Source organism: Epinephelus lanceolatus, chromosome 8, assembly GCF_041903045.1.
Source record: "Epinephelus lanceolatus isolate andai-2023 chromosome 8, ASM4190304v1, whole genome shotgun sequence".
NCBI classification, from domain to species: Eukaryota; Metazoa; Chordata; class Actinopteri; order Perciformes; family Serranidae; genus Epinephelus; species Epinephelus lanceolatus.
Window position 1 is genome coordinate 17358444 of NC_135741.1, and position 23672 is coordinate 17382115.

Sequence of the window (23672 nt, forward strand, 5' to 3'; positions counted from 1 at the left end):
TAATCTTTACCTTAACCCCCAGATTAAAGTCCAGTGTGAAAGGTTTCAGGGAATTTAGAGACATATAGTGGTGACGACTGCAGATTGCAACCAGCTTTAACTTCTCCCAGTTAAAATTCCTCCAGTGTACTTTTTTAAGGAGGTTTTCACCAAAATATCCACAAAGGAAGAGAAAAGAAAAAAGTGTTTTTCCAAGGTAAGGTAACAAAACCAACCCAGTCTCACTCTGAAATTGTCACAATCCAACACTTGGTCAGTGACTTGCAACGTCAGACACTTATGAAAGAAAACTTCGGCATGATGCGCGGTAGAAGAACAAAAGTTAAGGTGGCAAAAGTCCGAGTAAGGCAGGTGGGAGGGGTGGTGGATGGGTCCAACAAACACCGACTTTCACCCGAGAGAACGGTGTTTGCGTCCCGTAAGATTCTAAAGCTGAGCCCTGTTCTTTGTTCCTAAACCTAACCACATGTTTTTGTTGCCTAAACCCAACCATGTGCGTGGGTTTTGGAGAAAAAAAACACCAATTCCTTGTGTTGTACTGATGTAGTGCATTTATTTTGAAAGAAACTGTATGTAAACGGTAAATTTCCTATGAAAACGGAAGTGTATTTTGAAAGAAGACAATGCATGTAACAGGCAGAACTTGACACGACATCCCAGAACGTCAACAACCAACGCACCCAGGGTACCTTGCATGTCGTATGTGGACGTGGAAAGTCCATGACCAAACGTCGAGAACGAAGCGATTCACTTCTACATTTTTGCTCCTTGTACTGCTGCATGGATGCAACCACAAAGAGACTTCTCTGCAGATTTTCATTTCATTTTTACCAGACTGCTGATAAATTCTCAGAGTGACCATCATAATGTTATAATGGAAAATATATACAACTAAATAGTGCTTAAATACACTGACATTAAGATGGACTACATCTTGTCCAACAACAAAAATCTACTCGTATTCTGATCTCAACAGAATATCTCAGCTTAAGTGAGACTACCAGTTTCCATGTGTACAGGTGTGAGGCCAAATATAGGAAAACATGAATAGTAGGCCTATATTCTGTATGCCTTCATACCTATTGCATGCATTATTCAGTGTAGTTTGCCCATACTTTGTCATTCTGTTCAACTTATTATTTACATTAAACTATAACAATTCAGGACTTTTGTTCTGCGTTCTTGCACACAGACTGTCATATAAAATGTGAACGTACACTCACAGCATGGGCTGAGACAATGAAGATGATGGTAGAGGTTGCCAAAGTGTTTCCTGATAAGTCTTGCAAAACCACACCCATCTGAGTGAAACCCAGTGTCTTCAGGGATTCCCTGTCATCCACGCCCCACCTGCAGTGGCTCTGTGCTCCCCCCAGGGGGGCCTGCCCCACAGCTTGAGAACCACCGCTCTTGTGATAGCAGTGATGTGTATCCTCTTGTTAATTATCTGAATTAAGCTTGTGAACTAGAGCCTGTTTTACAGTATGAAGCACAATGTTGATCTAATGACTGGTCATGTCTTAAGGAGAGTATTTCTTTCATTACAAGTGACTGCGTTTACAGAAATTAACCAATGAGTGTGTGTGGACGTAAAACCTGTTTAAAAGGATCATTTACACTGAGGCTGACATTTTACTATTCAAATTCATGATACAAATGAAGGTTTTGTAGCGACTCAGGTGTAAGACTTCTACACACTGAATTAAAAAAAAGCTGATCCAGCTCTGTATGTCTTTGAGAGGACAGGGGAATAAATCGTAAACGCCCAGGAAATCTGTAAAGGGGAGGGGCTGGAGTATCTTATCATATCTGGAACTGAGCCTCCGATTACATTTGAGAAAGACCTATGCACTAAGAAAGCAGAAGGAAAACAGTTCGCTTGCCTGTGAAAAACTACAGCAGGAGAAACGTGTCAGAAATACAGCAGAGAAACCAGCAGCGTTCAACATGTCATCTGATCCATCTGACACGGTATGTCTTTAAATTCATCTTAAGTCTACAAGTCTATTTTCCAAGCCCTACACTGGGCTTTACTCTCAAGTGGAGTTCATGTCTTGTGAAACATGTAATGCTGAGCAAATGAGAATATGAACCTGTAGACTGAAGTCATCTAAAATGCTTGTAGAAGCTGTGTATTTTCAGTTGCTTTTTAACACATTTGAGTATTACACTTTTTTCTTCAATAACATCTGTGTGTTTTTTCTTGAATGCAACCTTTTACGAAACCTTCGATGATGCTATTGTCCTTAAGGTTTGTTAACTACGTGCTGTCTCTCTCCTTTTTTGAAGACGACTTGTATAAGTTGCTTTTTAAACACAATCTGACTTCAATGTCTGCAACTGACAGTGAACAGTGTTTGAAAACTTTTTCACATAATCAAATTGCTGCAGTTTGATTGCTCTCACACAATGATCATATGCTTTGTATGTGTCTTTTCTTGGAGTTACCCCCTCGACCAGAACTGTTTGACTTCCATGGAGTCTCAATGACTCACTATTTCACAGACAACTGGGAGAACATTCAAAACTTCCAGGCCAGGCCAGATGATATACTCATTGCGACATACCCTAAAGCAGGTCAGTCTATAAACATGAACTGCAGTGTAAACGCTTTATAGCTTATAAAAGATGTGTGCATAGAGGTAAGGGATTGAGATCATTTTATTTCCTCTCTCTTTCTCTGTCTCTGTGTCTTTCAGGAACCACATGGGTCTCCTACATCCTCGACCTGCTGTATTTTGGTCAGACAGAGCGTCAAAGAACCGTTCCAATCTTTGAGAGAGTGCCTTTCCTGGAGGTTATTTTTCCACCTTTGGGTGCAGGTTGAAAAGACAATCAAATATACTAACAGTATTTCATAGACCTACATGCATCATAAACATGCAAACACTTACTTAACCTTCAGTACACTGTGTGGTGATTTTCTGCTGCTTGCTCAAACTAAACGTTATTGACAAGGAGTGAGTGTGTTGGGCAGTGGTTGGATAGGTCAAATTGTCGTGGCGAGTGTGGTCAGAACCCTGGATTTGCCTTTACAGAGAGCTGTTCCAATAGTAAGGCCTTATACTGCAGTGAAGAGCTCCCTCCACTTGACATGGTGGGATTTGCAGTTTCTGAAAAACCATAAACAGAATACAAAACATATGTTTACAGATAAAATATACAATGTACATTTTACTTACAATATCTGCAATATCCCTATAATAGACCTAGCATGTACTTCAACAACTCTCATTTCTGTCTAATTATCTGTCTAACCAGAGCCTGGAACTGTTGGTGGAGCTCAGCTTTGGCTTCCTATATTTCTTTTAGCCTTGCCTGTGGCATCAGAGCTGCATTCTTTTGTTGTATCTGCTGCCATCTGGTGAACAGATCTGCGTCCTGACTCATATGGTGGTGCCGATCCTCTTGTATTTTTCCCAGCATCTGTGTCCATTTTTCTTTCAGCATGTTGTTGTTTGGTGCACTGCCTTGGCTGATAGGTGTTGTAGCCCTAAACTTCTTGTGTGTCCTGGGGATCTTGTGTATGGAACTGCGTCTAGGAACCTGGTCCGGTTAGGTAATAGTCCAAAAGGTGCAAGGGAACTGTTTTATGTCATCAGGGTCAGGGGACCATTTTATTTGGTTCAAGGTATTGCATCTTTTCACAGTAATTTGTCTATTCGCCTTCAAGGACCAGTAAAAAGAAGTGGATGTGTTGGATGGTGGTTCAGTGGGTCAATTTGTTGTGAAGAGTGCAGTCAGAATTCTAGGTTTGCCTTTAAATTGTGTCCTAACAGCAAGCGAGTGCCTGACTACTGCGCCACTTTACTTTACATCAGACGCTTTCTGTCCACACTGAATCCCTTAAATATGGGACTCTGTCATCTCAAACAAACACCTTACCTAGCAGCTGTGGTCTCAGATTAACCACTGAAAAGATGGGCAAGTACATACTTCCTTATTATTCATATTCACAACAATGCTACCACAGGTAACTTCTAGATATCATTGTTGTAACTACCATACTATATCATGCTAACATTGTCACTGTGTAAAACAAGCTAGCTTGCGAGCAATCTATTGAGCATCCCACACAATACTTACCGGAAATGTTCAGCTCCCTGGTGACCTCCCTCCAGCCAGATGCCAATTTACTCAGGATTTTGTGGTGAACTGAGAAGGTATCATATACATAACTACTCATTTCAGCCTGTTGAATCAGCCATTCTGCGTCCATTGCGGCACTTTCAACGCAAGCTTCTATCAAAGGTTTCACTCAAAACGATGCACCACATCACGATGCACCGCTTGCGGGCAGGTAGGACAGTCCAATAGAAAACAAGGCAATCAAACTGATTTAGTCGCTGATGCTTCGCTACTTGAGACAACTGGTTTTCTGAAAAACCATCAACAGAATATAAAACTAATAATACTGCGTGTACTTTAACTACTCTTATTTCTATTATCTGTCTGTTATCTGTTATATATTTAACTTTAATATTGAACAGAAAAGGAAACCTGTGAACTGTGCAACCATATTATGTTTAATTATTATTTCTATGTCAAATAAGGCTTCTCGCTCTGAACAGCTGCTACAGACTTTAAAATCTTTCAATACTTCTTGGTAAATGTGACAACAAACTAGAAGACTACGCACAGATTTCATGGATGCACAGATTACAAACTGGTAAAAAAAAAAAAAAACTGGTATTAATCTGTCAAGAGTTCTTCATGCTGGCAAACTGGTCTTCCTTTGTGTTGAAAGGCAGAATTCAGCAGGAGCACCCTCTGCTGGCCACTGATTAGCTACTCAGTCCCCACATTCTTAAAGCAACAGACAGCAATTTAAACAATCATCATTGCATCTGAAAGGTTTTTAATGTATTTTATTGGTATCACAACACATCATGCTTACCTCACTGTAACAGTCAATAAACTATTTCAGCACTTTACTGCATCAGAGGATGTTCTTACTCCATCTTTATCTCCTCATACAGGAACAGATCTGGCAGACAACCTCCCCACCTCTCCTCGACTCATTAAAACTCACTTGCCAGTCCAGTTTGTGCCAAGGTCCTTCTGGCAGCAAAACTGCAGGGTCAGTAGTTTGTGTGTTATTTGAATTATATCAATGTGTAATCACAAGAGTCTGATATTGTTGGACAAAGTAACATTAAAAACTCAAATTTGAGGTAGGGTTTAAGGGAAAAGTGTCAAGTATAGTATGTCTAATGTAAAGCTTTCTTCTTCTGTAGGTTGTCTATGTGGCCCGCAATGCCAAAGACAACATGGTGTCTTATTTTCACTTTGATCGCATGAACAGGGGTCAACCAGAGCCTGGAGACTGGAGCAACTACATCCACAGATTCATGGAGGGAAAGCGTATGTGTGAATAATACAGTGTGTGTGTGTGTGTGTGTGTGTGTGTGTTAGAGGTGCACAGAGACAGAGTCTTTATATTTGTTTGTTCAACCAGACCCAATCCTGCCTCTTGCCCGGTGTCAGCTGGACAGCTGGAATAGAGCACCAAAGGAATGAGTCCTAAAATCCGGAAATGATTTTACCACTCATGGTTCCCTTGTCTCGAAGTCAATGCCATTTTTGAATGGGATTTTGGTTAGGTCTCTGGTTAACACAAGCTTAAGAGACTTTCACATTTTGTTCCACAACATAAAATACATAAAAAAAAATACCTCCCTCATGAACTTTGAGGCTTCTATGTGTCCATGGCCACGCCGAACACAGCTTTACGGTCTTGTTATGGTGGCGATGTTGTGTCATGTGCCCGTAGTATGGATCGTTTATAACCTACCATTAGCTTTTACTTCTGGTGATTGCATTTAGGCATTGATAATCATGAAAATGGTTTTCATTTGTGTAGATTATCTTGCTGAACAAAATGTGTAAGTATCATAAATGTTTGTTTGCCACAAAGCTTACTTTCTGCAATAACCCAAAATCCAATTGAAAAATCCCATAGGCTTTTTGGCGAGAGAACCAGAACGATGCCATTTTCCTCATTGGCCTATAGAAAAATGTCATCCCTGGGGCACTCTATACACTCCAGCCACCTTACCCTGAACAGGATTAATGGTGACGGAAAGTGAATTAATGAATACATACATATTTGACAGAGTTGAACAGATTAATACTGAACACTACTGACGTGCTGTTGTCCTGTGGCTTCAGTGGCATGGGGATCCTGGTACGACCATGTTAACAACTGGTGGAAGAAAAAACAGAGTTATCCAAAAATGCATTTCATGTTCTACGAAGATCTGATTGAGGTGATCAAGTTGTTTTTATTTGGGTCTCTTTCGACTACTTTTCCCCTCTAGCTAGTAACAATGCAATGATAATATCTAAACCACTGTGTTTCCAGGACACTGGACGGGAAGTAGACAAACTATGCAGCTTTCTTGGTTTGTCTCGTTCAGACGAGGAGAAGAAAAGAGTCACAGGTGGATCACAGTTTGATAATATGAAAAAGGACGACATGGCCAACTATTCTACAATTGCACTTATGGATTTCAAAATCTCTCACTTCATGAGGAAAGGTAACCTGATGTATAAATAGATAAATGTGCATGACAAGAACAAAAGAATCAGATCTCCACCTTCAGCTAATGCACCTGTCTGACTCTCTCTGTGGTTCTTCAGGTAAAGTTGGGGACTGGAAGAACCACTTCACTGTTTCCCAGAATGAAGAGTTTGATGAAGACTACAAGAAAAAGATGACGGACCCCACACTTCGCTTCCGCACTGAAATTTGAACACAACTAGACAGGCTGTGTGTATGCGGAGAATCGTCCATAACTGACAGGAAATGTGGCATTTCTTTGAGAAAATGAGGTTACAGTTACCTCTAATGCAGTGGTTCTCCATATTTTTCTGTCATGCCCCAGTTCATGACCCTCCGACCCACAATTTTTTAATCACTTGTTAACAATAATATGGGAAGCAATTGATAAAAAAAGGATGCATGTTAAATTTTATTGAAATAAAATAAATAAAGGTGTGGAGCATTTCTTAGGAATTATCTGAATTAAAGATGTGAACCATACATTATATTATGGAATATGATGGAAATCAAATGACTGGTCATGTCTTAAGACGAATATTTCTTGCATGACCCCCCAACTGGAGGACAAGACAATGTTAAACTACAAATAACCCAAGTCATCTAAGACTTATTATCATAAGTAAGTTAAACAGAGACGTGTCTTTAAGTGAAATTTGAATTAAATGCAAAACCAGACACTTTAAAACAGCAATATTACAGTCCAAGGATGTCATGTTGGTTCTGGGCCACTGAAATGAGAAAAATTATGATGATTGAGTAAAAGATGAAAAAAAAATCTACTTCAGCACATATTTCACTCACACATACACACTCTCACTCTAAATAAACACCCATAGGTGTTTTGCAAAAACCATAACAGACAAGATAAGCAACAGGTAAGGCGAGAAAGGTCACACACTTTATAGTTGTCTTTTTAGCTATGTGAGATTTCAGACCGAGACTTCTCCTTAAGTGAGACATGGACACAATAACAGAACGGATCAAGTGAAGGGTAAAGAGAAACTTCAGACAGAAACATCAGACACTTGTAATAATAGTCTTTCTGTGGCAAAAATAATTACTTTTAATGAACGCAAAGTGACTGTGCAGAGTTGCCCCATGGAGCGTTGTACAGCTGCCGGCTGAAGCCCCCTCTCTCCCTCTCTCAATACTGGACCAGTTTCAAAAATTGTTGTTGACAGAAAAACAAAAAAAACATGGAAAAATAGGGTGCAGCATGGAAAATGCCAAAGTAACCCTTCAAGATAACTAAAGAGCTTGGAACTAGCACTATTTGTGTAACCAAAGACAAAAAGTATCTTGCTGTACTTGAAGTGCAACAAAATGATGAAGAACTCAAAACATATGAATCATGGTGATGTATGGCCTGATTTAACCTGACTTTTTTAGGACATAGTTAACCCCTCTGACCAGATAGCAGTCCAAATATTTGACAGTGAAGATAAGGGAAAGTCTGAACAGTAGAGCATGTGGATGAGGGAGTCAGGTGACTGGAGCAGGTGGAAAAGTCTGAGGGCATCTTGTAGACAGAGAGAGAGAATGGCAATGAACATGTTTAACTTGTTTGTGTACCCAGTCTTTGCAGCCTGAGGATTTTCAACACATGGAGCTCAGCGTAAGTTCAATCAGGAAGACTGCCTTGTGCTCATCCATTCACAACTCTCTCCATCCCACTCCCACCATCAGCTGACTATGGGTGTTCGCTCTACTAGTTATCCAATCAAACTTCGCCATTATCTCCATCAGCCATTTAGGATGCTACTGCAAAATTTTATATCTGCTCTCTCCACTGCCACTGTCAGCTTCCATTTTAGGCAGAACCATCACACCCTCCTCCACCCCGTTCACCTCCAGCCATCGTATCCAGAGTCCAGGACAAGCTCAACAAAGGCGCATTCCTCTACTCATCCAGATCATCAGCACTTCTCCATCTTCTTCTCATCTCATCTTCACTACCTCTACCACCACCAGCGTCTACCCTCCTTAAAATCATACCATCTCAGCAGGGACTAATCGCCAAAGACACATTTTTTCATTCTTTATTGCACATGTTAATTAATATTCTTTTCATTATAAAAAAAAACGAGTCTCTCCTGATTGAAATATATATATATAGACAGAGAGAGACAGAGAGAAAGAGAGGGGCATGAATGAGCTACACCTGAGGCCTGTACTTCCAAAACACAAATATTTGTGAGATATGTATGTGTATATGTAAGAGTGCAAAGTTAATGTGTAATTAAAGAGCAGCTGTATGACAACACCATTTACACTGACACACTCAAATGAGACCAATAGATTAGTGTGATCAGTGATGTAAATCCAAAGGTTTTTACTTGTATCCAAATTTCTATATTTGCAATAAAACAAGAGCTCATTCATGTTGTTTTATATTGTGTGTGAGACATTAATGATCAGAAAACAGATATATATTTAAAAAAAGGGTATAGAATTGCACTTGATACGTGTTGGAGCCACAATAACATTCTTTGTATTTGTTTTGATTCATGATTAGATAATGGCGACTTCATGTAAATGAATGCAGTTTAGTTGTTTGTACACAGGGTGGAACACTAGATCATGTAACGCAGGTAATATTGATAAGGTGCGGGTGATGAGCAGCAGGTTTGTGACAGGGTGAGCAAACAGTTTTTTGACCATGTTAAGTGTGACAACATGAAGAGTTTGTAGTGTGGAAACCAAAATTGATGAATGGAAACTGACCTGTGGTTGACTCAGAAACTGTGGAATCCTATGTGAGATTAACATACAATGTGTGCAATAGAAAAATGACTACAAACAGACATACAATCATCACAAATAAATAGATGTAAAATAGGAAGAAAAAAAAGAAAAGTCCATGACAAAGTTTGTGTGTCTTCTCCCTGTTCAGGAGAGTCCATGGGACCATGTGCATATCTATGCCCATTGTCTCATAATCCACCCATGCGTTGGCATATCCACTGGCTGACTCCACTACTATTAATCGTATCACACCATAGTCACTTTTGCTTTCTAATAACGGCCCAAAGACTCTATTCTAATTGTTAGGATCATCATTTTTACCACAATCCACGCTGGAAATACCATCTTACTCTTGTTCAGCTCAGTTCATCTTTATTAGTCACTTAGTAGCACTGGGTACATACATGTGAAATTTTTAGTCTGGGAAGCTCCACCAATAAAAAAACAAAACAACGACAGCACCTTAAAATCAAGTCTAAAAGCAACCAGTACTACCTAAAAACATCTATAAATAATATCACCTATAAAAACAGGACTATCACTCTAGTAAGGTGTATAATGATGTGTTATTGCACTGTAATAAAGTGCATGGCGTCATGTTATTGCATAGCTACTCTTTCCTGTCACTTAAAAGTCTGATGGCCTGGGGGATAAAACTGTTTCTCAGTCTGCTTGTTCGTGTTTTGAGGATTTTGTATCCTTTCACCGGTTGGGATTGCAGGGGGGTGAAGTGACTGTTGTGGGGGTGGGTGGGGTCCTTGATGATTCTCAGGGCTTTGCTGAGGCAGCGCTGGGTGTACAGGTCCTCCAGACTGGGCAGCTCACATCCGGTGATCTTTTCGACCATGCTAACCATCCTCCTCAGCGCTGACCAATTATTGACGGTACAGTTGCCATACCAGGAGGTGAACCTGCTCGTCAGGAGGCTCTCAGTTGTGCCTCTGTAGAAGTCCCTGATGATCTGGGGCCTCATGCTGAGTTTCTTTAGGCATCGGAGGCCGTAGAGGCGCTATTGGCCCGGTCCCGTTCACCCCCAGATATCTGCATGCAGTGTCTCAACTTTTACTGAAAGAACAGCTGAATCTACCAACATCTCGCCAAAAGTGCAAGGGTTTGTTGGTCACTGTTTGGAGCTTTAATTGTGTCCTATAATTTTGTCTTTTCTTGCTCTTGTATAGTTTCAATTTTCACTTCTATTTTAGCTTAATATACCTCTAACTGTTTTTTCTTCTCTCATCTCTTTGTGTATTTATTTTTGTCCTTGTGCTAGTGGTACACTTGTGCAACCACTTTTGTAAATAATTTATTGCAGTAATATAATCAATAATAATGCACATGACAATCACGTTATTTTATTTCTTTTATATATTGTGAAGAAACAATGATGAATGTGAGCAGCACCCGGGTGGATAAATGCTACTACATGACAGGACTTCAGGGAAATCAGAAGGTAAGTGTAATATAATGCTTTTATTTATTTATTTTTTTTTAATCTATTTTTTTCTTCTAGACCAATAGGTATTTAGAGACAATGTGTCTTTTACAATGGTGGCCAATGGGATAAAAGGGTTTTGGGCTGTGACCTTGCAGTTTTGCTCCCAAAAGGACTTTGACACAAACTGGACCGGGAGATGACTCTTGATGATTCGAGGAGAGTGGGTGAGCCTGTCCACTAGCTCTGGTCCTTTTAGCACTGGTGGAGAAGGCCCTAATCCTGTACATTAGTAAAACAGTTAACATGTCAGTGGATCCTACAGTGTGGTAAATACAATGCAATACAACTACACAAGAAATTTTCAGATACCATGATGAAGATAAATGTAGAAAATATCACTAAGTCAGGGACACTCACTGGAACACGACCTTTAAAATACAAAATGATTAGTGTTTACATGTACATGAATAACCCATTCATGATCAGGTTTTTACTATTTATGTTTCTGAGTATGTAAACAACATATTCGGTTTTCAGAAATCTGAACAAGACCTAATCCTAGGCCCGGATTGGTTTTCGGGAATACCAAGGGTTTTCCTGGTGGCCTGACCTGCTAAATGGCCCACAAGCCATAGCTAAAACAAAAACTAAAAAAAAAAAAACCCTGCGTAGTGGCCTGCAGATTTGATTAAAAAAACTCTTTGAGGGTGTTGTGAATGCTTTGTGCTGTGTCAGATGCCCCTGAAGAAGCCAGTCAGGCAAGGAAAGGCTGTTGGCGCTTTAAGATGGATTGCTGTGGAAAGACGAAGAGGGGTGGAGCAAAGAGGGAGAGAGATAAAAGAAGAGAGGCTCTTGCAGGAGATCACCATGTTAGACAGTGATAAAAATAAACATGCTACATAGCTAGCTGTTAGCAATGCATCATCATCATCATCATCATAATCATCATCGTCTAAGCCCAATATTAATCTTACAGGCTGAAAGAGGCAATATGTGTCAAAATTCACATTTCCATACATGTTACATATATTGGAATAACTAATAATCTATTAATAATGAGGTTGGCATCAGATTCACCGATTAAGGGGAGATTTAAGGGGAAATTTTAATCTGCCTTTTCCAAATCCTCCTCCTGCTAGTGAATGCAGTCCCAGGCCTGCTGCCTCCCCCCAACCACTTGGCAGATGATGAAAGGCTCCTTGGTGGTTGTGCTCATTCTTTTGGCTCTTGTCCTCTTCCCTGTGGTGACTGATTGTTTGTAACAGGTATTTTGTTAAATTTCCCTTGGACAAGTCAGAGCTTTTCACCCGATATACTCAGTTGCTTGCCTTTTGTTTTGTAACAGTTTTACTCATATTTTTTCATGTAAATGGGAAGTATGAATAACCCAAGTTCTCTGTGCTCCTGTAAACACCATTTCCTGTATATGGTCAGACCTAGGATAAGCCTCATTAATGGGTTATTCATGTTCATGTAAATGAATTCAATGGCATGTTATTCAATGTCAGTAATTCAGTTCACTGATTTAAGATGAAGGCTGAGAACAATGGCATAAAAGTGTTCATGTGTTTATGAAATATGATTCAACCTGGCACACTAGGCATGCAGATCTCCAAAGGAATCACTCTTTTATAGAGAGGATCAGATGTTGGACCAACATGCAGCAGGTCAAGGATGTGGGAGATCCAGGTGTTTCCTAATAGGAAGATGAAAGACATTTTAAAAAGTATATATTGTAAATTATTTATAATTATTTCTACAGATAACTTAAAGTGCACTCAGCAGAATGGAGAGAGAGTCTGCAAGAGGGCTCTGTCCACTGATTGTGGCCATTTGAGACAATGCATGTTGCACCCAATGTAACTGTCCCTCCTGGCTCACTTGTGTTTAAAATGGTGGCAAAGAGAACGTAAACTTGTGGGGGTTTTTTGTTTGTTTTTTCCATCTCGTATCATGCCTTATTTTAGTGATTGTAACATATCCAGGTATGGAATTAATCTGCAGATGCTCCATTTCAAAATGAGACTGAACTTTTCTATTGATGTTTTTGAGCCACAACAAAAGCCAAACTGCAGCCTATACCAGACAAGAATGGGATCTTGTTTTTAGCTGTGACAATTTAAGGAATTGCTTTTTGTTCTGTTTTGCTACGTGACTGTGTTGAGGACTTACAGCCCTTACTGGCCAGTTAAGAGGAGTGAGGAGTCGGCAGTCAGTGACAGTATAAAACAGTCAGGAAACAGGTTTTTCAACATGACTGCACCCATGAGATGTCTTTGAGCATACATAGACATGCACATAAAATATAGGACTGATTGGTTCAGCAGTATGCAAGATTAGCTATGGACACACAGATACACTTACCCAGGCACACACATGACCAATATTAATACATTTTGAATTAACAAGCAAATAGTGCCCTGTGGCTCCGACAAAACTGGGCTTTCACCCAAGAGAAGTGCAGTTTGTGTCTTTAGTGAAACCAAACATCAATGTTCTTTTTACACTGCCTGGCCAAAAAAAAGTCACCACCAAAAAAAAAGGTCATACACTCTAATATTTCGTTGGACCGCCTTTAGCTTTGATTACGGCACGCATTCGCTGTGGCATTGTTTCGATAAGCTTCTGCAATGTCACAAGATTTATTTCCATCCAGTGTTGCATTAATTTTTCACCAAGATCTTGCATTGATGATGGTAGAGTCTGACCGCTGCGCAAAGCCTTCTCCAGCACATCCCAAAGATTCTCAATGGTGTTAAGGTCTGGACTCTGTGGTGGCCAATCCATGTGTGAAAATGATGTCTCATGCTCCCTGAACCAGTCTTTCACAATTTGAGCCCGATGAATCCTGGCATTGTCATCTTGGAATATGCCCGTGCCATCAGGGAAGAAAAAATCCATTGATGGAATAACCTGGTCATTCAGTATATTCAGGTAGTCAGCTGACCTCATTCTTTGAGCACATACTGTTGCTGAACGTAGACCTGACCAACTGCAGCAACCCCAGATCATAACACTGCCCCCACAAGCTTGTACAGTAGGCACTAGGCATGATGGGTGCATCACTTCATCTGCCTCTCTTCTTACCCTGATGCGCCCATCACTCTGGAACAGGGTAAATCTGGACTCATCAGACCACATGACCTTCTTCCATTGCTCCAGAGTCCAATCTTTATGCTCCCTAGCAAATTGAAGCCTTTTTTTCCGGTTAGCCTCACTGATTAGTGGTTTTCTTAAGGCTACACAGCTGTTCAGTCCCAATCCCTTGAGTTCCCTTCGCATTGTGCGTGTGGAAATGCTCTTACTTTCACTATTAAACATAGCCCTGAGTTCTACTGTTGTTTTTCTTCGATTTGATCTCACCAAACGTTTAAGTGATGGCCAATCACGATCACTGAGGATTTTTTTCCGGCCACATTTCTTCCTCGAAGACAATGGGTCCCCACTATCCTTCCAGTTTTTAATAATGCGTTGGACAGTTCTTAACCCAATTTTAGTAGTTTCTGCAGTCTCCTTAGATGTTTTCTCTGCTTGATGCATGCCAATGATTTGACCCTTCTCAAACAGACTAACATCTTTTCCACGACCACGGGATGTGTCTTTCGACATGGTTGTTTAGGAAATGAGAAGCAACTCATTGCACCAGTTGGGGTTAAATAACTTGTTGCCAGCTGAAAGATAATCGCCCATGCAGTAATTATCCAATAGGAGGCTCGTACCTATTTGCTTAGTTAAATCCAGGTGGCGACTTTTTTTTTGGCCAGGCAGTGTATATAAAGTTACATAACTTATTTATGGTTGTCACGTTAAATTACACAAAAAATGTACTTATATTAACCCAAAATGTGATCTTTTTTCTAAACCTAGATAAGTAGTTTTGTTGCCTAAACCTAACAGCGACCATTTCATCTCATTTACATGTTTCAAGGTGTTTTAGCTGTGCGTCACATAGATACACTAAAGGGTGCCCTGTGCTTATCAGACCCTGTGGGGTTGGAATGTTTGTTGAAAATCCATCTAAAAACTAGCTTCACCTCAGTGAAGTCTAAGAAAAAATATTAGATGTTGTAACTAAAGCATGTGCAGTCGGCAGAATGAAAATACATTACATAACATCTGTTGAAGGTGGAGCTTTAAATTCTAATACAGCCCAGTTTTGTCTAGTTTGATGAACACTAGTGCATCATTTTTTAATTGTTATATTTTGTGAGTAAAATTTGGATCTGCAATATAACACGTAACGTCTCTGTCAGGTAAATGTGGGACAATGTTTTCCTCTGAAGTAGAAGATTACAGCAGGGAAGTAGTATACCATTGTCACAAACTGGCTCAGAGTATGTGACAGGAAGGGAGTCCACACAAAAGATTTACTTAAAACAAACCGAATTTATTAAACTAAAATTAACTTAATAATCAATGGAGTGTGTAGATCAGCAAAGTCAGTCATGAAAGCCATGCATGGGTGAGTGTCAGGGGTTCTGTGGAGGTGTTGAAGGTGCAAACCAAAACCAAAGCTGCTCAGTGGATGTCAGCTGAAAGGAAGGGAGAGACCAAGTGAACAGATTAGGCAGCTTTTATAGCTTGGAAGCCCAGGTGAGTCTAATCATGGTAACGACCCTCCCATGTCAGCCAGCTGCCTGATGAGACTGGCTGAAACATTCTCAAAGACATTGGGAGGGGCGTCACACCCCCCCTCTTAAGATCAAGGTTCCACCTTGACATCTGGAACACAAAACATACAAAACTTGAAACAATGAGAAACAACATTTCCACTTTTGACTTGAGTCTACCAAGTGTCCCCCTTTACATTGGACGAGCCATCATACAAACTTACTTCCGTGTTAACCTTGACCTAAATCTCCACCCACCACCAGCTATCTTACTATGGAGTTACATTAGGGTCAAAAGTTTTGTACTTGAAAAAATAAAATTTGAAACTGAAAATTCATGTGTTGATCTTGAATTTTGAAAAATATAACAATGTATTCAAAATAAAAATAAGTGTATGAAACGTTTTTTCAGGTTAAATGTAATTTTGATTCACTTTGGTAATTCTTTTGAATAAATTATTTATTTTCACTTTTCACTTCCATATATATTTTGACATTTGAGGTCTTATTTTTTTCAGTTGCATGTTTTATCTTTTCAGATTCAGATCTTATTTTTTACAGTTTCAAATGTTATTTTTTCAGTTTCAAATCTTTTTTTCACTTTCAGATCTTATTTTTTTCAGTTTCAAATCTGTTTTTTGAGTTTCAGACTTTTGACCCTGATGTGGCATGGGGGGCGTGGTATCAACTGAGCTGGGCGTGGAATCATGAGTGACAGCTGAACAAAAAGGCTTGGAACCTTCCCCAGTGACAGTGCCTTCAGGGAACGTAGGAACTAAAATAAATCTAACTCAACACTTATATACACCATATTCATGTGATTGGCAGTGTAAGAATTGATGCCAGTGACAAACTTCCATTTAAAAATCTGTTTTAGACAGTACTGAGCACCAATTGCGGTATAAGAGCGATAAATTATGCCAGATTTTGCAGTTCAACAGCCACATTTTAAGTGCTGATATGTCCGATTTCCACATAGCACTGTGAACGTAGCGTAGTGTCCGCTTGGCTTGCAAAGATGGCGTCCGGCCGGTCGGGTCAACCTGCTGGAGCCCATACATCCAACACACAGGTGAGACATGTTAACTAAGTTTTGGGAAATCATAACAAACATTAAGGGGTCGTTTTTGTGACAACATACATTTTTTCGTGACGTCTTTTAATTTGCGAATTTGTCAAAGCTGGAAAGTAAACATTGAGCTAACGTTAGCATTAAGTAGCTTAACTTTACAGCGTATTAGAAACTAGCAGGCACTGCCTGGAAAAACACAGACAAACCTATTAATTTGGATAAGGCTAGTGATGTTTTGGCTACAGGAGTGCATGGGATGCCAAAAACACCCACAGTAGCCTGTGGTGGAAAGCTACAGTGTGAATGAGGCCTGATGCTATCAGCTAGTGTTTGTGATTTTACTCCTTTGACTGTGAAGAGTAAAATTTGCAAAGGCTTACAGTGTCCAGATCAAGCTTTGTCCTTCAATGTGCATTGTCTGTTAACTTCTGTGTTTGCTAGAATGTAAACAGAGCCTTATAAATGTGCACACACAGAACCTCTCTGTTATCAGTGTAAAGTGTCACCTTTTCATAGAGTTAAGTTAGTTCGTTATACGTGTGTGTGTGTAACTTAAAACATTTAATCAAGCCAGTGCAATAATGTAAAGTGATGTTGTTTATTCTAGGAGCAACTGAAAAGGGAGTTTCTTCAGAGACTACTCAATAAAGTTTGATGTGGACTATTTACAGTTTGTTGTCAACCAGGAGATGGTTCTTTTGAGGTCGTTGTCTGGCCAGGTTGAGATACCACAGGATGTCGTCAGTGCTTTGACTGAGTTGACAATGATTGTCAATATGGAGGACAACTCTAATCTGACCCCCAGTCAAGTGCCTGTGTTGCAAGGAGAAATGGGACGGCCAAAATATGATGTGTCTCCTCAGCAGATATAACGCCTGATAGAAATGTCCCTACCAGTGTCATCCATTGCAAATGTTCTGGGTGTATCTGAGAGTACAGTGAAACGGCGCATGCACGATAATGGCCTTTCCATAAAGCAGTACTACAGTAATATAACTGATGAACAACTGGACAATTTGGTGAGGTCAGTGAAAGCCAGGACACCACATGTAGGATACCGAATGATGAAAAGAACCCTGCAGGCCATGGGCCACCGTGTCCAGTGGAAGAGAGTGTCTTCATCCATGCATCGTGTAGACCCTGTTGGAGTACTCTCACGAATGACAAGGATTGGGTGTGTTGCAAGAAGGACATATTCTGTTCAGGGTCCTCTGCACTTGACTCATATCGACACAAATCATAAACTTGTCAGGTTTGCCTTAATGTTTACATGCTACTCAGATCTACAACACTAAATACAGGATGATACATTAAAAATTAAATATGTTTACAGATTACCTGTGACATTTTAACACCCTTGTTTTGCATCAACAAATTAATTCAAAGAAATGTACACAGATAGTGATTTACACTGATTTTTATTTTCAAAGATATGGCTTCGTTATTTTTGGAGGAACTGATAGATTCTCATGAAAGGTAATTTTTTTTTTCACCAATAACCATAACAAATTGTATAGACTAAGTGAGATGATGACAGTTGAAAATGACATATGGATCTGCTGTTAAACTTGCTGTAGGGCGCACAGGTCCTTTTTAAAGATCTATATTTTTTGTCAGTATCCATCATATATATATATATACAGTACAGACCAAAAGTTTGGACACACCTTCTCATTCAATGCGTTTTCTTTATTTTCATGACTATTTACATTGTAGATTCTCACTGAAGGCATCAAAACTATGAATGAACACATGTGGAGTTATGTACTTAACAAAAAAAGGTGAAATAACTGAAAACATGTTTTATATTCTAGTTTCTTCAAAATAGCCACCCTTTGCTCTGACTACTGCTTTGCACACTCTTGGCATTCTCTCGATGAGCTTCAAGAGGTAGTCACCTGAAATGGTTTCCACATCACAGGTGTGTCTTATCAGGGTTAATTAGTGGAATTTCTTGCTTTATCAATGGGGTTGGGACCATCAGTTGTGTTGTGCAGAAGTCAGGTTAATACACAGCCGACAGCCCTATTGGACAACTGTTAAAATTCATATTATGGCAAGAACCAATCAGCTAACTAAAGAAAAACCAGTGGCCATCATTACTTTAAGAAATGAAGGTCAGTCAGTCGGGAAAATTGCAAAAACTTTAAATGTGTCCCCAAGTGGAGTCGCAAAAACCATCAAGCGCTACAACGAAACTGGCACACATGAGGACCGACCCAGGAAAGGAAGACCAAGAGTCACCTCTGCTTCTGAGGATAAGTTCATCCGAGTCACCAGCCTCAGAAATGGCAAGTTAACAGCAGCTCAGATCAGAGACCAGATGAATGCCACACAGAGTTCGAGCAGCAGACCCATCTCTAGAACAACTGTTAAGAGGAGACTGCGCCAATCAGGCCTTCATGGTCAAATAGCTGCTAGGAAACCACTGCTAAGGAGAGACAACAAGCAGAAGAGATTTGTTTGGGCCAAGAAACACAAGGAATGGACATTAGACCAGTGGAAATCTGTGCTTTGGTCTGATGAGTCCAAATTTGAGATCTTTGGTTCCAACCGCCGTGTCTTTGTGAGACGCAGAAAAGGTGAACGGATGGATTCCACATGCCTGGTTCCCACTGTGAAGCATGGAGGAGGAGGTGTGATGGTGTGGGGGTGTTTTGCTGGTGACACTGTTGGGGATTTATTCAAAATTGAAGGCACACTGAACCAGCATGGCTACCACAGCATCCTGCAGCGACATGCCATCCCATCCGGTTTGCGTTTAGTTGGACGATCATTTATTTTTCAACAGGACAATGACCCCAAACACACCTCCAGGCTGTGTAAGGGCTATTTGACCAAGAAGGAGAGTGATGGAGTGCTGCGGCAGATGACCTGGCCTCCACAGTCACCGGACCTGAACCCAATCGAGATGGTTTGGGGTGAGCTGGACCGCAGAGTGAAGGCAAAGGGGCCAACAAGTGCTAAACACCTCTGGGAACTCCTTCAAGACTGTTGGAAAACCATTTCAGGTGACTACCTCTTGAAGCTCATGGAGAGAATGCCAAGAGTGTGCAAAGCAGTAATCAGAGCAAAGGGTGGCTATTTTGAAGAAACTAGAATATCAAACATGTTTTCAGTTATTTCACCTTTTTTTGTTAAGTACATAACTCCACATGTGTTCATTCATAGTTTTGATGCCTTCAGTGAGAATCTACAATGTAAATAGTCATGAAAATAAAGAAAACGCATTGAATGAGAAGGTGTGTCCAAACTTTTGGCCTGTGCTGTATGTGTGGACAATTCCAGGAGAATCCTTCCAGGAGTGCATGGAGGCGTGGCGGAGAAGGATGGGAAAGTGCGTTGGACTCGAGGGGGATTGTTCTGAAGGGGAAAACTTGTAATTTGTACTTCAGATTTGATATACATTTTATGTGACCCCAGGCCTGTTACTTTTGTGACGCACCTCGTATATACACATTATATATATATATAAATATATATAATATATATATATATGTGAACAAGCTTCTATTTACATACATTTACAGGTCTGACATTTTTTTTTCCACTGAATGATGATATTCTCTGCTCCAAATCATGTACCTGGGTGCTGCGACCAATAATAAAGCATCCACTGCACTTGATTTCTTCTTAGAGGCAGTGCAAAAGTATGGCTTTCCATTAAGGTAAGACCAACAAATCGGTGTAGCTCACAGTGGTACTCATTCCTCAGTAATTTGTGCATTAGCTGTCAGTTAAAGATGTATAATGGTTGTAATATGTTGGATGTAAAACAAATGTTAAGCTGGCCATCAGCTCCAGTATTCTTGTTTGAACGGTTGGATCATTTCAATCATTTTACACATCACTGCACAATAATTTGACCAGTGAAATGACCAGAGAGAGTTGTGCACAAATCAGCAATTGGAATAAAAATTAAACCAAAACCAGAAAACACCTTGTTTTTCGCTTGTCTTTCATAAAAATCTATTTCAGAACTTAACAGATCATTAAATCTAGAGTCTTGGCTCGTCATGTTTAAGGTTGTAAGACGAAGCTGCAACAACATCCTCGACACTGAGTATGAATTAACAACATTAGCATTTTGAGCTCTATTGGCTCCGACACTTTGAAGGCAGCAATATTTAAGACCTAGACAATCTAAATTGTAATTGTAAGACAACTTAATACTTTTTAAAGCCTTTTATTTGTAAATTTGTATTTAAGACTAATACAGTATTAGGTTTTTATTTTGTTCAAAGTTATGTATTTGGAGCTCTCAAGATTTTAAAAGTTACTGTAGCGTATGTATTTTTTAAACATAACTTTTTAAAAAAGTATTTATTTGTGTGTGATACATTCTTTTTAGAGTGAGAGGTGACCAAGGAGTGTAAAATGTGGGCATAGCACGATGCATGTTCACTATTAGAGGCTGTGGAAGGGGAAGTTTCCTGTCAGGAAAGAGTGTGCACAATCAAAGGTATATATTTTTTAAAAAATAATATTCAATAGAATTAATCATGTCAGATGTTGCCTTCCACAGTCATACTTTGTGAAAGTTCAAATATACTGTACAAACATGAGGGTATTCTTATGTTTTCTTTTAACAGAATAGAGTGTTTGTGGCAAGACGTTTGGATGGCAGTTTCAAACGTGTACTACGAGGTTTTTCACAGCCTTGAGGATGAAGGTCTACTAGATCCTTCTGACAGCATCCACCTGTTCTGTGCCCAGCATGCATTTCTTCCACGTCTGCAGAGGGATCTCGATGTCTTCAGAGTGGGTTGGGATAATCACCCTCTAAGAACAGAGCAACATCTGTCCCCACAACAACTGTGGACAATGGGACTCCTCCAGAATCCTGTTGATGCTCCAGACCTGGCAGAGGTACTAATTAAAAGATTTTTTTTAAACAGGCAGGGTATTAACTGTGTTCCTATATCATATAATAACAATGTTCACACCATTTCATTTGAAAGATTTTAGACAGGCACACTGTAAAGGAAGAACTCCAAACTTATACCATGAAAATAATTGGACGAAAAATGTAATTACTTTTTAAGTATTATTTTGTCATTTATAAAAAAAAAAACTTGTTTCTATAAAGGTAACCAGCATCAAATAAATGCAAGAGATAACAGTTAATTTCATTAAAATTCATATTGCTGAGAGCTTAATAAAAAAACACTTACTGATATCAAGGTGATGCTTAAAACTATTAAAATGCAATATATGCACAGCATATAACAACCGGTACTTTAAATATGGCGACTTCTAAATAATATATTTTGATAGATAGTTGAACTGTTTTGATACATGAACAAGGCTTGTATTTCTTTGGCCACATGGGGGGGGGAACACACAAAAGAACTGATACTATTTTGATACTTCATGCATCAGCATAGTTTCAGTTCTGTTCACATGTAGATCTAATTAAAAACCTGCTTGCCTTTATAGTTTGACTTTGTCCTCTGATTCTATAACTAATTTTTAAATCTGTTTTTTAATGTAGGAAATCAAGGATCTTGATTTCAATACTGCCAGTGAGCCAGACGCGACCAGTTCTGGAGTGTGATTCTTCCACCTGTTCATTGTCCCCTCTGTGAGCAGGATATGGCAGACCTCAGGGCCACTATTGATGTAACAAGACCATCAGAGTCCCACGGATGAGACATTTATTTCACTGTGCTGAACTATGTACTAAATCATCTACCCTAGATGCAAACATTGTGTTTCAAGGGTTTAACCAGTTGAACACCAATAAATTAACAAATGGGTTTTAAATGTTTATTTGTTGAAGCCAAGTACTTCCAAACCTGGATATTTGTCTTTTAAAACTGTTCAACAGTACTGTTATATAACAAGTTCTTGGAATGCAAATGCAGTACTATTTTTTAAAATCAGAACAGAGTAAACAATAGCAATTGGTGCTAAACATTTAGGTTGTAGTTTAACCTTGAAAACAGACACATTTAATGGAATTACACGTTGTTGAATTCTTGGCCTAGCTGAAAAGCCTCCTTCAGAACCTCTTTGAATTGGTCATAGGACCTCATATGTCTTACAGGTAGCACAACAGTCTTGGCACATGCTGACACAACAGGGTAACAGACTTTGTGATGCCCGAAGTCTGCATTGCAGTCATGGTTAAACTTGATCGTTACAGCAAAATCCTTCTTCTCTGAGGGAAGGAGTGGGATGTGACCTTGGCCTGTGATCCACTGCAGAAACCTCGCAGGTGTGATCTTTTTGGTCTTTGGGCCATCTTTGTCATCTTCACCTGGGCTGTCTTTGTCATCCACATGCCCCTGATCTTCAGCTATGAAGCAAATAGATTTAAAAAAAAAAAAAAAACAAGTGTATGTGACAGTTAAACATTTACTTTTCCTTTATGGCAGTGCAGTTCTTGAATTTAAATAAGTGAGTTAGACAGAGGTACTCTCAGCCACAAAAGAACAGCGGATCCAAAAATTTAAAATGATTTCATATTTGGAGATAATCGACTATCTCAACCAGACACAATAGTTATAATAATGGATAATGGATAATGTGTTATTTTATTAGCAGTAAGTACTTCTACATGGAATGGAGATGATTTGTTTTTGTCAGGTTTAGGAAACAATGAATCTAGGGATGCACCGAAGTGAAAATTTGTGGCCGAAGCCGAAGATTATTAAACGCTTGGCCGAGTACTGAATACCGAATATCATTTAGTTTTTCATTAGTTTTTGCAGATGAACCCCCTCGAAATTAGTGTTGTCACGGTACCAAAATTGGATCCCACGGTACGATACCAATGAAAATATCACGGTTCTGAGTAGTATCACGATACCACAGCGAAAATGAGGCAGATGTGCCTTTTGTCATTTATGAAAAGATAAATCACTTTTCTATAATACATCAATGATATTTCAATGGAATAAATTACTTATTGACTTATTCATACTTCAAAAACAGCATCAATGAGTGATGAACATAGGGGGGATCAAAATAAAATAAATAAAATAAAAATCAACCAGCCACCCTCCTCCCCTGACAAGTCCCTTCATAAGTAAAGAACAGTCCCTAAAGTGCGGTGAGGTTTGTGGACCGTTACTGCCGGAAAGAGAGAAATGTGAACGGCTCGTTTCTCCTCTGACACACAACATACCTGTGTTCGGCTGGCTCGGCTGTTCAGGTACTTCTGGGCAGTCATGACGCCAAGAAGAGGATATTATTGGAGCCAACTTCTCCGTCGCCCGGTAAACCGATGGCTGCCGTAAT

General features: G+C 39.6%; 1 protein-coding gene, 1 long non-coding RNA gene and 1 pseudogene across 5 annotated transcripts; all 3 read left to right on the forward strand.

Moving 5' to 3' along the window:
- The first annotated feature begins 1818 nt into the window (after nt 1–1818).
- Nucleotides 1819–7000, forward strand: LOC117257672 (cytosolic sulfotransferase 3-like). Of its 2 annotated transcripts, XM_033627935.2 has the most exons (8): nt 1819–1971; nt 2445–2577; nt 2700–2822; nt 4980–5080; nt 5238–5364; nt 6172–6269; nt 6365–6539; nt 6643–7000. In XM_033627935.2, the coding sequence occupies exons 1-8, from the start codon at nt 1948–1950 to the stop codon at nt 6753–6755; spliced, it is 894 nt and encodes a 297-aa protein (XP_033483826.2). In that variant the 5' UTR covers nt 1819–1947; the 3' UTR covers nt 6756–7000. The 2 variants fall into 2 exon arrangements, with proteins under 2 accessions (XP_033483826.2, XP_033483825.2); XM_033627934.2 differs by lacking the exon at nt 1819–1971 and having other exon boundaries at nt 1994–2577.
- Nucleotides 7001–16002: 9002 nt separating this feature from the next.
- On the forward strand, nt 16003–22193 carry LOC117246810 (uncharacterized). Of its 3 annotated transcripts, XR_013491934.1 has the most exons (5): nt 16003–16427; nt 19958–20095; nt 20779–20889; nt 21020–21296; nt 21922–22193. It is a non-coding gene; the product is annotated as an uncharacterized LOC117246810 (long non-coding RNA). The 3 variants fall into 3 exon arrangements; XR_013491935.1 differs by lacking the exon at nt 19958–20095 and having other exon boundaries at nt 16013–16427; XR_004500766.2 differs by lacking the exon at nt 16003–16427 and having other exon boundaries at nt 19588–20095.
- On the forward strand, nt 17045–18118 carry LOC144464167 (uncharacterized; annotated as a pseudogene).
- Nucleotides 22194–23672: the final 1479 nt, after the last annotated feature.